General features: G+C 43.3%; 1 protein-coding gene across 7 annotated transcripts in view; it reads left to right on the top strand.

The window, feature by feature from the left end:
* The window catches only part of LOC139584746 (enhancer of mRNA-decapping protein 4-like), a 48390-nt gene that overhangs the window by 29959 nt on the left and 5472 nt on the right, over nt 1-12959 (top strand). For all 7 annotated transcript variants that reach the window (XM_071416922.1, XM_071416921.1, XM_071416925.1 and 4 more), the window contains 9 exons: nt 8494-8637; nt 8719-8767; nt 9583-9766; nt 10507-10662; nt 10771-10886; nt 11338-11503; nt 11777-11963; nt 12356-12575; nt 12727-12890. In XM_071416922.1, the coding sequence (XP_071273023.1) occupies nt 8494-8637; nt 8719-8767; nt 9583-9766; nt 10507-10662; nt 10771-10886; nt 11338-11503; nt 11777-11963; nt 12356-12575; nt 12727-12890 (1386 nt within the window). The remainder of the gene's footprint in view (nt 1-8493; nt 8638-8718; nt 8768-9582; nt 9767-10506; nt 10663-10770; nt 10887-11337; nt 11504-11776; nt 11964-12355; nt 12576-12726; nt 12891-12959) is intronic.

Raw genomic sequence — 12959 nt, 5'->3', positions numbered from 1 at the left:
TGGTCGCTTCGCGTTCTTAGGAAACTATGCAGTATTTTGATTTTTATGTATTATTTCTTACACTGTTACCCCAGGAAATCTTAAGTCTTATTGCATACAGCCGGGAAGAACTATTGGATATAAGAGCAACGTCAACTTACCAACATTACGACCAGGAATACAACTTTCCCGAAGCGGATCCTGTGTTTGGAACACCACCGAGGACAATGGGTCAGATCCCAGCAGGCAACCCAAAACAACGGTGCTGCACAAGGGGCAGACGGAGCGGTCTTCTGGTCAGGATCTGCAGACGGTCACATCGCTCACTGCTCCCGAGTATACTACTCGCCAATGTCCAGTCTTTTGACAATAAGGTAGACGAAATTCGAGCAAGGTTTGCCTTCCAGAGAGACATCAGAGATTGTAACATTCTCTGTTTCACGGAAACATGGCTCACCTGGGATGCGTTAGTCGGTACAGCCTCCCGGTTTCTTCACGCATCGCGCCGACAGCAACAAACATCTCTCTGGTAAGAAGAAGGGCGGAGGTCTTATGATTTACGAGTCGTGGTGTGATCATAACAACATACAGGAACTCAAGTCCTTTTGTTCACCTGACCTAGAATTCCTTACAATCAAATGCCAACCGCATTATCTACCAAGAGAATTCTCTTCAATTACAATCACAGCCGTGTATGTCCCCCCCAGCAGACACCTCGACGGCCCTGAAAGAACTTCATTGGACTCTATGTAAACTGGAAACCACATATCCTGAGGCTGCATTTATTGTAGCTGGGGTTTTTAACAAAGCTAATCTGAGAACAAGGCTCCCTAAATTTTATCCGCTTATCGAATGCGCGACGCAGGCTGGCAGCATTCTGGATCATTGCTACTCTAACTTCTGCGACGCATACAAAGTCCTCCCTCGCCCTCCTTTCAGCAAATCTGACCACGACCCCATTTTGTTGCTCCCAGCCTATAGACAGAAACTAAAACAGGAAACGCCTGTGCTCAGGTCTGTTCAAAGCTGGTCTGACCAATCTGACCCCACGCTTCAAGATTTCTTCTATCACGTGGACTGGGATATGTTCCGGATAGCCTTAGACAACAACATTGATGTTTATGCTGACTTTTGTGAGCGAGTTTATTAGCAAGTGCATCGGTGTTGTTCCATCCGCAAGGCAATCAAACAAGCTAAGCGTCAGTATGGAGACAAAGTAAAGTCGCAATTCAATGGTTCAGACACGAGACGTATGTGGCAGGGTCTACAGTCAATCACGGATTCCAAATAGAAAACCCGCCCCGTCGCTGACATCGTCTTGCTCCCAGACAAACTAAACAATTTATTTTCTCACTTTGAGGACAATACAGTGCCACTGACACGGCCTGCTACCAAAACCTGCGGGCTCTCCTTCACCGCAGCCAACGTAAGTAAAACATTTAAACGTGTTAACCCTCGGAAGGCTGCCGGCCCAGACGGCACCCCTAGCCCTGTCCTCAGAGCATGCGCAGACCAGCTGGCTGGTGTGTTTACGGACATATTCAATCAATCACTATCCCAGTCTGCTGTTCCCACATGCTTCAAGATGTCTACCATTGTTCCTGTACCCAAGAAAGCAAAGGTAACTGAGCTAAACGACTATTGTCCCGTAGCACTCACTTCCGTCATCACGAAGTGCTTTGAGAGACTAGTCAAGGATCACATCGCCGACACCCTAGACCCACTTCAATTTGCTTACCGCCCCAATAGGTCTGCAGACGACGCAACCACACTGCACACTGCCCTAACCCATCTGGACAAGAGGAATACCTATATAAGAATGCTGTTCATCGACTACAGCTCAGCATGTAACACCATAGTACCCTCAACTCATCATTTAGCTCGAGACCCTGGGTCTCAACCCCGCTCTGTGCAACTGGGTCCTGGACTTCTTGACGGGCTGCCCCCAGGTGGTGAGGGTAGGAAACAACATCTCCATCCCGCTGCTCCTCAACACTGGGGCCACACAAGGGTGCGTTCTCAGCCCTCTACTGTACTCCCTGTTCACCCATGACTGCGTGGCAATGCACGCCTCCAACTCAATCATCAAGTTTGCAGACGACACAACAGTAGTGGGCATGATTACCAACAATGATGAGACTGCCTACAGGGAGGAGGTGAGGGCCCTTGGAGTCTGGGGTCAGGAAAATAACCTCACACTCAATGTAAAAAAACAAACAAAGGAGATGGTGTACTTCAGGAAACAGCAGAGGGAGCACCCCCCTATCCACACCGAGTCAGTAGTGAAGGTGGAAAGTTGTAAGTTCCTTGGCGTACACATCACGGACATACTGAAATGGTCGTCCCACACAGACCGTGTGGTGAAGAAGGTGCAACAGCGCCTCTTCAACCTCTGGAGGCTGGAGAAATTTGTCTTGTCACCAAAAACACCCACAAACCTTTACAGATGCACAATCGAGAGCATCCTGTTGGGCTGGCACGACAACTGCTCCGCCCGCAACCGTAAGGCTCTCCAGAGGGTAGTGAGGTCTGCACAACGCATCACCGGGGGCAAACTACCTGCCCTCCAGGACACCTACACTACCCGATGTCACAGGAAAGCCAAAAAAGATCATCAAGGACAACAACCACCCGAGCCATGCCTGTTCACCCCGCTATCATCCAGAAGGCGAGGTCAGTACAGGTGCATCAAAGCTGGGACCCGAGAGACAATGTAAAATTGGATGTAATAAATGGATCACTAGTCACTTTAAGCATTGCCGCTTTATATAATGTTTACATACCCTACATTACTCATCTCATATGTATATACTGTACTCTGTACCATCTACTGCATCTTGCCTATGCCGCACGGCCATCGCTCATCAATGTATTTATATGTACATATTCTTTTTCATTCCTTTACACTTGTGTTTAAGGTAGTTGTTGTTAAATTGTTAGCTTGCTTGTTAGCTATTACTGCACGGTCGGAACTAGAAGCACAAGCATTTCGCTACACTCGCATTAACATCTGCTAACCATGTGTATGTGACAAATAACATTTGATTCTCATAGCAAATGGTCTGAATACTTATGTAATTAAGGTATTTCTATTGTTTTTAGGGTTAAAGCCTCTTCTGGATAGGACCCTTAATCTCAATTTCTGCCTAAAATGACATACCCAAATAACTACCTGTTACTCAGGACCTGAAGCAAGGATATGCATATTCTTGATACTATTTGAAAGGAAATACTTTGAAGTTTGTGGAGATGTGAAATCAATGTAGGAGAATATAACACCACAGATCTGGTAAAATTAAAAATATATATGGATATGTTTTTTGATGTGTTGTCTTTGAAATGCAAAAGAAAGGCCATACATTGAGAGAGGAAGCTGGGGGTAATTTAGATGTTGTCCACAACAGGGCAACCGTGTGTGAGCTACATAATATTTAGTATGAAGTCTCCCAGGTGTCCCTCACGAGTTTGCACAAATGTGGCCGAATTGGTTAATTGATACATAACTATAGAGAGCATACAGAAATTCTATGGTAATTAAAAATGTACGTTTACACACAAAGATGAAGGGGCTGTACTTTCCAGTCACATCCAGTTGAGATCCTGGCTGCCTTTTTAGGTTGAAATGTTGGTGGGAGTGGCTCCACATCATCCTATAGCACAGTGTTCCAACGGTCCTCTCCCTCTGTTAGTTCCCGCTGGTGCATTGGCCCTCCTCTGCTTCTGGGCTGGCCTCTTCACACCTCTAGATGGCCGGGTGGGTGTGGAGTCAGAGACAGCAGCAGGGGTAACCATTTCCTACATTTGTATGAGTGGGGGATGGGGGACTTGAATGTGGTCTCTTTGGAGTTGGCTCCCAGAGGTCATCTCAACCACTATTGAGGATTTTTTTTTTTTTTTGTACAGTTGGAACTCAGGCTTACATATGTTATTTAACCTTAATTTTAGCAGGGGGTGAACCCTGCATCAATACTTTTACAGATGAGCCCTTCATCAAATACACAACACATGTCTATAAACGTGTATAGAACACAATCGCTATAATTAGATAAACTCAGCAAAAAAAGAAACGTCTTTTTCAGGACCCTGTCTTTCAAAGATAATTTGTAAAAATCCAAATAACTTCACAGATCTTCATTGTAAAGGGTTTAAACACTGTTTCCCATGCTTGTTCAATGAACCATAAACAATTAATGAACACGCACCTGTGGAACGGTCGTTAAGACACTAACAGCTTACAGACGGTAGGCAATTAAGGTCACAGTTATGAAAACTTAGGACACTAAAGAGGCCTTTCTACTGACTCTGAAAAACACCAAAAGAAAGATGCCCAGGGTCCCTGCTCCTCTGCGTGAACGTGCATTAGGCATGCTGCAAGGAGGCATGAGGGCTGCAGATGTGGCGAGGGCAATAAATTGCCATATCCGTACTGTGAGAAGCCTGAGACAGCGCTACAGGGAGACAGGACGGACAGCTGATCGTCCTTGCAGTGGCAGACCACTGTCTTAGGCAATAAGACACTCAAACCACAGCAAATATTTGGTATGCGCAATATATCGGAATCGGCCGACGTTAGCTAAAAATGCCAACATCGATATCGGCCCGATGTCTGTCTAGTTTAATGCCGATGTGCAAAACCGATTTCAAAGCTGATGTGCATACCTATATAATGTAGGTACATGACATACATTTTTATCCAACACCGCTTTCCTAACCTAGCCCACAATGTCTGCTGTGTGGACCGAGCAGTCAACAAGTCTAGCAGTCATTTAAAAGAGTAAGAACTTCAGCGAGACAACTCAAAGGCTTAATCCATTAATGCCAAGATAATGTAATTCATTCCCCTTGACAATCAACCGTTCTCTGTTGTGGGTGATGTTGTCTTTCGCCGACTGGTCGAGCACCGGTACACATGTTGCCCTATCGGAGTTACAGTAATAGTGTCACTGCTATTAGCTTCACGACATATACTATGGAACACCGTTTGGGTCTTTGCGTGTCAAAAAAGACATGTCACACCTCCACCCAACACAGTTTTATTATAGAATGTTGTGGGTTCTGAATTTGCACGTGCAAGCCAAGCGCCACTGTTGATAAAACAAGTTTACTGGAGAACTGAGACGAAGTAGAGACTCTGGACAGGGTGGATTAGGTTTAATTAAAAGCAATTTATTCAGAGGTAAAGATATCTGAAATAGCGTGCACGGACCCTTTCATCAAGCTCAAATGGAACTCTCTGAAAGAAGCCCAGATAACAGAGTGCATATACATTTTATACAGTACAGAAAGTAGGTTGAGTCTGGAAGTTCTGGTCCTCTGGTTGGTTCTGATGAGTTGGGCGAGGTCTCCTTCAGGCCAGTATCACTGTCCCATTGGCTCTGAGTAGAGTTCTTTGTCTTCAGAAATGTTCAGCTAAAACAGGAGATTAGGTGTGTGTGTAGATGTTCCTATTTTGACATTTCTGTGTGTCTCTGTAAAATGTTCAGACTGAAGAGGAGTTTTTGTGTGTGCGTAGATGTTCCTGTCTTATCTGTGTTTATGAAAGGTTTACGTCAGCCCTCTGTCCTTGGGTATGTGTGTGTCTCAGTTTCTCGTGATATGCAGTACCAGGCACCCCTTTTCTTATCAGTCTTTATGAAAAGGCCTGTGTCAGCCATCTGTCTCTGGGTGTGTGTGGGTCTCCGTATCTGCTATGAGTTTGTGAGAAACCCTGTTTGGAAAGAAGTTAGTTATAACAATGTATTAGCAAATATGCTTGTGTTATAATAAATGATATTTATTACACCACCACTACTATCAGTAGCACTGTCAAAGCTGTACAAAAAAGTCTGCAAACACCGGCCACGAATGATGTGTTTACTATACCGCGTTGGTAATAAAGCATTATTTGTTTGACCGCAACTTCTGGGGTAGCTAGCTAGCTTTAGCTTGGTACCTAGATGGCACCAATACAACCAGCCTGAAAACAATGACCAGTAGAAACTGCAGTCATTTTTACTATTCATAGCAATGATTTAGGAATCCTTGTAAGTATTAGCTAGGTAGCCACTTGTTGTTTGCCTATTGAAATTGAACTTCAGTTCATAAATAAATAGCTAGTCAGCTACTTATTAATACATGTGCAAATATATAAAAAAATATATGCATGCTTTCACTTTGTCATTATGGGGTGTTGTGTGTAGATTGATTGAGGAACATTTTATTTAATTCACAGAATGTGGAGAAGGGGTCTGAATACTTTGACTGCACTGTAAGTGTTTTAATCAAATCCACTATATGCTGAACTTGTTTGATGCTTTAAATAAACTGTTTGAGGAAATAATTAAGACACAAATGACTGGAGGGAGTCCGACTGCAATTTATTTGATTGTGCTGGGCGTGACTCATACTTGCTGTGTTAAAAAAACAGCGAGTGACTTTGTGACTAGCACCCGTTGTCTCTTCTCCCAGCTGCAATGACCACCATAGAACATCAACAGTGTGTATTGCGCTGTCTGTGTTGCTGAAACTGCAACATAATGGCAGCCATTTCTGACTGAAATGTTATGTTACCGAAATCCCTCATTTGTTTAGGAATAACATTCCCTATTCCCTCAACCCTTGCTGTCTTTACGTGACACATGCATGAGACCAATAGGGCCTGCTCTATAGCATATCATAGTCACATCAATAAATTGGTTTTAACAGGCTCTAAACACCGTAACTCATCTGACCGCAAAATGGATGCAGAGGAAGTGACAAACTCGAAACATGGGAATGTTTACTTGTTGCTCAGGAGGTAAAGAAGTCACGTGTGGAATAAATTTGACTAGTTGTTGAAAATACTGGAGATCAAGAAAAATAATTATTGATTGATACAGTAGCCTAATATAAGTATTGAAATATAGGCCTAAGTTGCGGTTTTAAGATTAAACAGGATGCGCTCTTAAGCCTAAAGCTCGATGGTGGCTTTACTAAGCCTGCTAATGATAATGACATTACTTGTTGTTATTATTATGATGATCATCATAATAGTAATAATAACACTAAGGAGATTAATTAAAAGGAGGGTTGCTCTTATTATAAATGGAATATTTCGGACAATTTGTAAACGTGTTAATACACTGGTATTATTTCTGGGGGGGAAAAAGGCTGGTCTAACGAGAGAAAAAAGTGTAAAGCCTGTATTACAGCATAGCGAAGATTAAAAACAGACGAATTTGTGTAATTGTTTGCCTGAGGCTTGGTGCTCACGGAATCAGTAGGCTACTAAACAAACATTCAACAGAAGCAGGATCTGTCTTATTTCTGTAGATATCAAATTTTATTTGTCACATGCACCGAATACAACAGGTGTAAGACCGTTCAATGAAATGCTTACTTGCAAGCCCTAACCAACAATGCAGTTTAAAAAATAATAATGTAAATACCTAAAAAAAAATATATATAACAAGAAATAAAGAACACAGATAGATCTATCTATATGGATGACTTATATAGCCAGGCAAATTTAACAGGCTATTGATTATAGACCTAATTAAGTTGGGTTTCCTCACTTTTCTTAGACAATTAAGGAAAGTGTTGTTTTCTCATCCTAATTCCGCCGCATTGTTCTCAACACCAATATGCTGGTCAACGTTGCTATTATGCCCATAGTAACATGGTCTTGGGAAAGGTGCCCATTCAACAGCGCACTAATGAGTTTCAGAACCGTGGACAACGAGCACTATCTAATGTGGGAGAAAGCACATTTGTTATAAAATAATATTATTTTTGTTCTGCACCATTGTTCTTACATAATATAACTATATACAATTTCTGTAGCAAATGTCTTAGACTGATGGACTGTGCCAGGCCCATGGCCTCAACAATGGATCATTCCACTCAGACAGGCACGAGTCAGACAGGTGTCTTGTACACCATGATTTTTTTATTTGCTACTGCTCAACTAAATCTCGATCGACCAAACAATCGACCAGTCGACTGAATGGCGTCAGCCCTAATTTGAAGCTGGTGGACCAAAACCACTGTTTGAAGTTTTGATCAGCTTCAAGAAGTTGTAAAAACAATATTTTTTTCTTATTGAAACTATATTTCACAGCGATTTAGATGGTACAATGATTGACTAAACTGCTTGTTTTCTCACAAACTGAAATTGAGCGAATAGTGTAGAATTTTTGCAACCAGGAAATTAGCAATTTCCACTAGATAACACAGCCACAAAGTCAGAACAGCTTTCCCATTTTGACAACAGATGCCACTCCGGCAGGAGAAATCAATAGGCGAATATCACATCCAATCACAACACTGGCGAGTCAGTAATACTGTGAAACACCATCATTCCACTATTAGTGGCAGATATATTATGGGTTTTGTTTGCAATTACAATGCAAAATTTCTACAACAAAAAAATCCTATGTGTAGCACCTTCAATGTTCATCCTAAACCTGTTGGGTTTTTTGTACCCATGCCTTAGTCTTGCTTATTACCAACTGTGGGCACTTATCCTGTACCTCTTGTTTTGATTTCCTGTAACAGTGACCATGACGATGAGGTGGCCAGTCTAGAGTCGTCTTCAGGGAACTGTGGAGCCAGGTCGTCTCAAAGACTGCCAGTGAAGGAGTGGAAGAGTTCTCCCAGAGGCTCCCCTAAACTAAAGAGGAAGAGTAAAAAAGATGACGGGTGGGTGATAGCAGTCATGGTAAACTTTTTCTGTTATTTTACTTCAATGTCTAATGGCCCCTCTGCCTTCTCTCTTTTCAGGGATGCATCTCATGCCTCTCAGTCTAGGCAGCCTGAGCAGCATCATCAGGTAAGTGATCATAGTTGTTTGAGTTGTGATTATGACGCTGGCACCAGGATGTACACCCATTATGTGTATTTTCAGCAATACCATTTGTTTACATTTGTCATTTAGCAGACGCGCTTATCCAGAGCGACTTACAGTAGTGAGTGCATACATTTTCATTATTTTTCGCACTGTTTCCCCGTGGGAGTCGAACCCACAACTCTGGCATTGCAAGCGCTATGCTCTACCAACTGATCCACATGGGATAAGTAGATTATACAGTATACCTGGTTTGCTTAGACGTCATGGACTTTTGAAGTTCTCTGCTGCCAATGACTGGAACAAACTGCAAAAATCACTGAAGCTGGAGACTTATATTTCCCTCACAAACTTTAAGAATCAGCTGTCAGAGCAGCTTACCGATCATTGCACCTGTACATAGCCCATCTGTAAATAGCCCACCCAACTACCTCATCCCCATATTATATATTTTTTTGCTCCTTTGCACCCCAGTATCTCTACTTGCACATTCATCTTCTACACATCTATCACTCCAGTGTTTAATTGCTAAATTGTAATTCTTTCGCCTCTATGGCCTATTTATTGCCTTACCTCCTTAATCTTACCTCATTTGCACACACTGTATATAGATTTTTCTATTGTGTTATTGACTGTACGTTTGTTTATCCCATGTGTAACTCTGTGTTTGTGTCGCACTGCTTTGCTTTATCTTGGCCAGGTCTCAGTTGTAAATGAGAACTTGTTCTCAACTGGCCCACCTGGTTAAATAAAGGTGAAATAAATAAACTTTCCTCTCTGTCATCTGATGTGACCTGTAGCAGATGAATCCAGAGGTGCTGGAAGAGCTCCTGATTTTGCTCCGTAACCAGCAGAGGGAGATAGCGGAGCTCCATCAGAGTCAGCTGGAGCTGCTTCAGAGAGTGACGGGCCACATGGATGCCGTGCAGAGCTCTGTCATAGCCCACGTAGAGCACGTCATGGTCAGCCAGCAGGAGCACGAACGTATCCTAACAACTGGGATGTTACAAATTACAATAACTCCTAGACCTCCCTTTTTTCTGGTAACATAGAAAATTGTAAATGAGAAGCCGTTCCCCAAAGCAGCTGCTTTGTTTACAAAGAGCACACGACAAGGAGCAAACGGAAGCTTTCATGACGATCTAATGTTGTGCAGCTCAAGAGGGGTGATCAAGTCACACTTGAAATTCATTACTGCCAGCTAAATATTTTATAACTATAAGTGTAACTATCTAATACATTCTTTCCAGCTCAAGGCTCCAGCTATGCATTTGGTTGGCTAACTTGCTAGCTTGTAAGATCAAGCTTTCTTGGTTACAGCAGAGACACTCAATCCCCTCCAGGATCAAGATCCTTGCTGTCTAATATTTGTTTTTTGCTTTGCAGCAAACCTTTTGAGATAGTTGTGCGACTTTGAGCTGGAGGGTCTGTTCTTGTAATCTGTTTTTATTTTTGATCTCGCTTGTTAGCATTTATCTAGCGTCCGCTATAGGAATTCGCACAGGAACGGTAGGAAGGTATTAAAATCGGGACACTGTCCAACCATGATCACTGCAATATATAGGGCAGTGTTATGAATGCAAATATTGTGGTTTAAATGGATTTAATTTCAAATGAACCAAGAACCTTTTGTCTTCTAAAAAGGTGCTTACCATTATTTTGTTGCATCAACCCACCACACAAGTTCCTCTGTGTCTGATCCTTGACCCGGCGTTGATTCTCAGAGAGGAGAATGGAGAGAATCCTAGCAGAGGGACACAGCCGTAACCAGCAGCTCCAGGAGCATCTCTCGCAGCAGCTGGGTCAAACTCTCAGTAACACCCTTTGTAATCGTCTGGACAAGACTCTCCGAGAGGAGATGAAGAAGACTGTTCCTCCCAGTTAGTACACTTCCTTCATTTTTCCTATAACATATTCTGTTTTTTTATCAAATATGTGTTTCACTGTGTAAAATCACTGAGAGGTAACTGTTTGGACTTACTTCACAGCTATCACCAAGAGCCTGGAGCCTGTCACTGCCCAGATGAGTAACACCATTGCTGCTAAGCTGACTGCTGTGGAGGCAGCACTGAAGGAGAACGTTAGCAAAGTTGTGAAGTCAAAGGTTAGTGGCAACTTTCAGATCATCATGGTCTCTAGAGCAGCATTTCCCAAGCTTGGGATTGAAAATAAATTATAATACGCCGCTTAGTTCATAGAACAGCGGTCACGTGAGTAACCTTGGATATCTGCTATTAGGGGTTCTGTTTTTTTCCATATAAATTTGGTTAACTTTTGAACGGTTGATGCTATAAGCTGTAATGACCCAATTTTCTGAAAGCTAAGACTCTCAGGAACACATGTCTTTCCTTCCACGGCTCTCACATATTAAAATGGGGTCGTAGGACAAAGTTTGGTAACCTCTGCTCTAGAGCCTAGGTTGGTCATTGGATCTGGGAATGTAAAGTTGTTATAGCTCACTTATTCAGTACTCTCTTATTCAGTCTTCAGTCAAAATGCACACATAAAAATGACCTGAAGCATTCATCTTTATCCCTCTATCCCTTCCTGTGCAGAACACCACAGATGCTATTGGCCGTGCAGCTGCCGAGGCAATGCAGGGGCCTATCCAGGCTGCCTACAAGGATGCTTTCCAGGGCATTGTGCTGCCTGTGTTTGAGAGGGGCTGCCAGTCTATGTTCCAGCAGATCAATGAGAGCTTCAAGCAGGGCACCCATGAGTGTAAGACAATCCTATTACCAACTGTTAACCCTCAGCATATCTACTCCAGGCTGTTTCTTAGCTTTATGCAGTACCACGAGAGCAAGGTCAAGAACTTAGCCTCATTTTTAGCTTTTTGCATTTATCATATGTTTATTTCAAGAAGAGCAGTGGGCTTTGTATGCGTTGTAAATATTTGTTTAATTCAGCTGATTTTATATTATGCTAACAGCACATCTGAATATGCCTGACAGATCTTTGTGTTGTACTGAGTATGTTTGTTTTCCTCTGTAGATATCCAGCAACTGGAGACCCATGTGAAGAACAAGAAGCAGCATGAGCAGGAAGCACGGGATCCTATGATTGGCCAGCTGCAACAGATGATTGACACGTTCCAGAACTCAACGGATCAGCTGGCCACCACCATCACAGCAAGTGTCCGCTCTGAGGTCCAGCATCAGCTCCACATGACGGTGGGAAAGTAAGTCCAACCAACGCCCAACAGAAAGCTCAATTTCTTTTCTTTTTGAATTAGTGATTGGTAAAGCAACTAGAGATTGATCAGACATCACAAACAGATGCCTTAGCAAGCAGTTTGGGTTGCCATATTGAGTGGCTGTGTAATGGATTGGTTGAGCAGGAACAAACACCTTAATCCTGGCTTAATTTCAGTACATAAATTAGATTGAACCACAGTTTGCGATGCAATTAATTTCATGGCACTTGAGTTTATAGATTTTTAGGTTGGACTGAATAACTTTTTAAAAGTGTTTAAAAAAATGTATGTTTAGGAATTTACACATTTTCGACCATTTCAATGTTTTGATAGTGTACCTTGGGTATATAACGGTGCCGGTTCGGTCCTGTGTCCAGCTTGCAGGACTCGATCCTGACCCAGGTGCAGCGCATTGTGAAGGGTGAGGTGAGTATGGCCATGAAGGAGCAGCAGGCAGCTGTGAACTCCAGCATCATGCAGGCCATGCGCTCTGCTGCAGGCACGCCTGTCCCCACCGCACACCTGGACTACCAGGCCCAGCAAGCCAGCATCCTGCAGCTGCTGCAGCAGGGACAGCTCAACCAGGCCTTCCAACAGGTGAGTCCTGCTCCCCTCTGCCTCCCTGATACACCTCCACCCATCCCAGGCTCACAGCCTGTCCTGTCCAATGCGTGGTGGATGTCAGAGGGCATCATTTAAAGATACCTGTGGCGTCTGATCTCTCTTCTCCTCCAACCCCCCTCTATAGGCCCTGTCAGCCTCTGACCTGAACCTGGTTCTGTATGTGTGCGAGACCATCGACTCCCAGCAGGTGTTTGGCCAGCATCCCTGCCCCCTCATCCAGCCAGTGCTGCTGTCCCTCATACAGCAGCTGTCCACTAACCTGGCCACACGCTCTGAGCTCAAGATCAGGTACGCATGCGCACCCACAGGAGCATGTCATAAGTAGGCTGGAAACATAGGAAACTGTTGATCGTGAAA

Source organism: Salvelinus alpinus, chromosome 9, assembly GCF_045679555.1.
Source record: "Salvelinus alpinus chromosome 9, SLU_Salpinus.1, whole genome shotgun sequence".
NCBI classification, from domain to species: Eukaryota; Metazoa; Chordata; class Actinopteri; order Salmoniformes; family Salmonidae; genus Salvelinus; species Salvelinus alpinus.
Note: the sequence above shows the minus strand (reverse complement) of the source record. Positions and strands in the feature narration are given on the sequence as shown.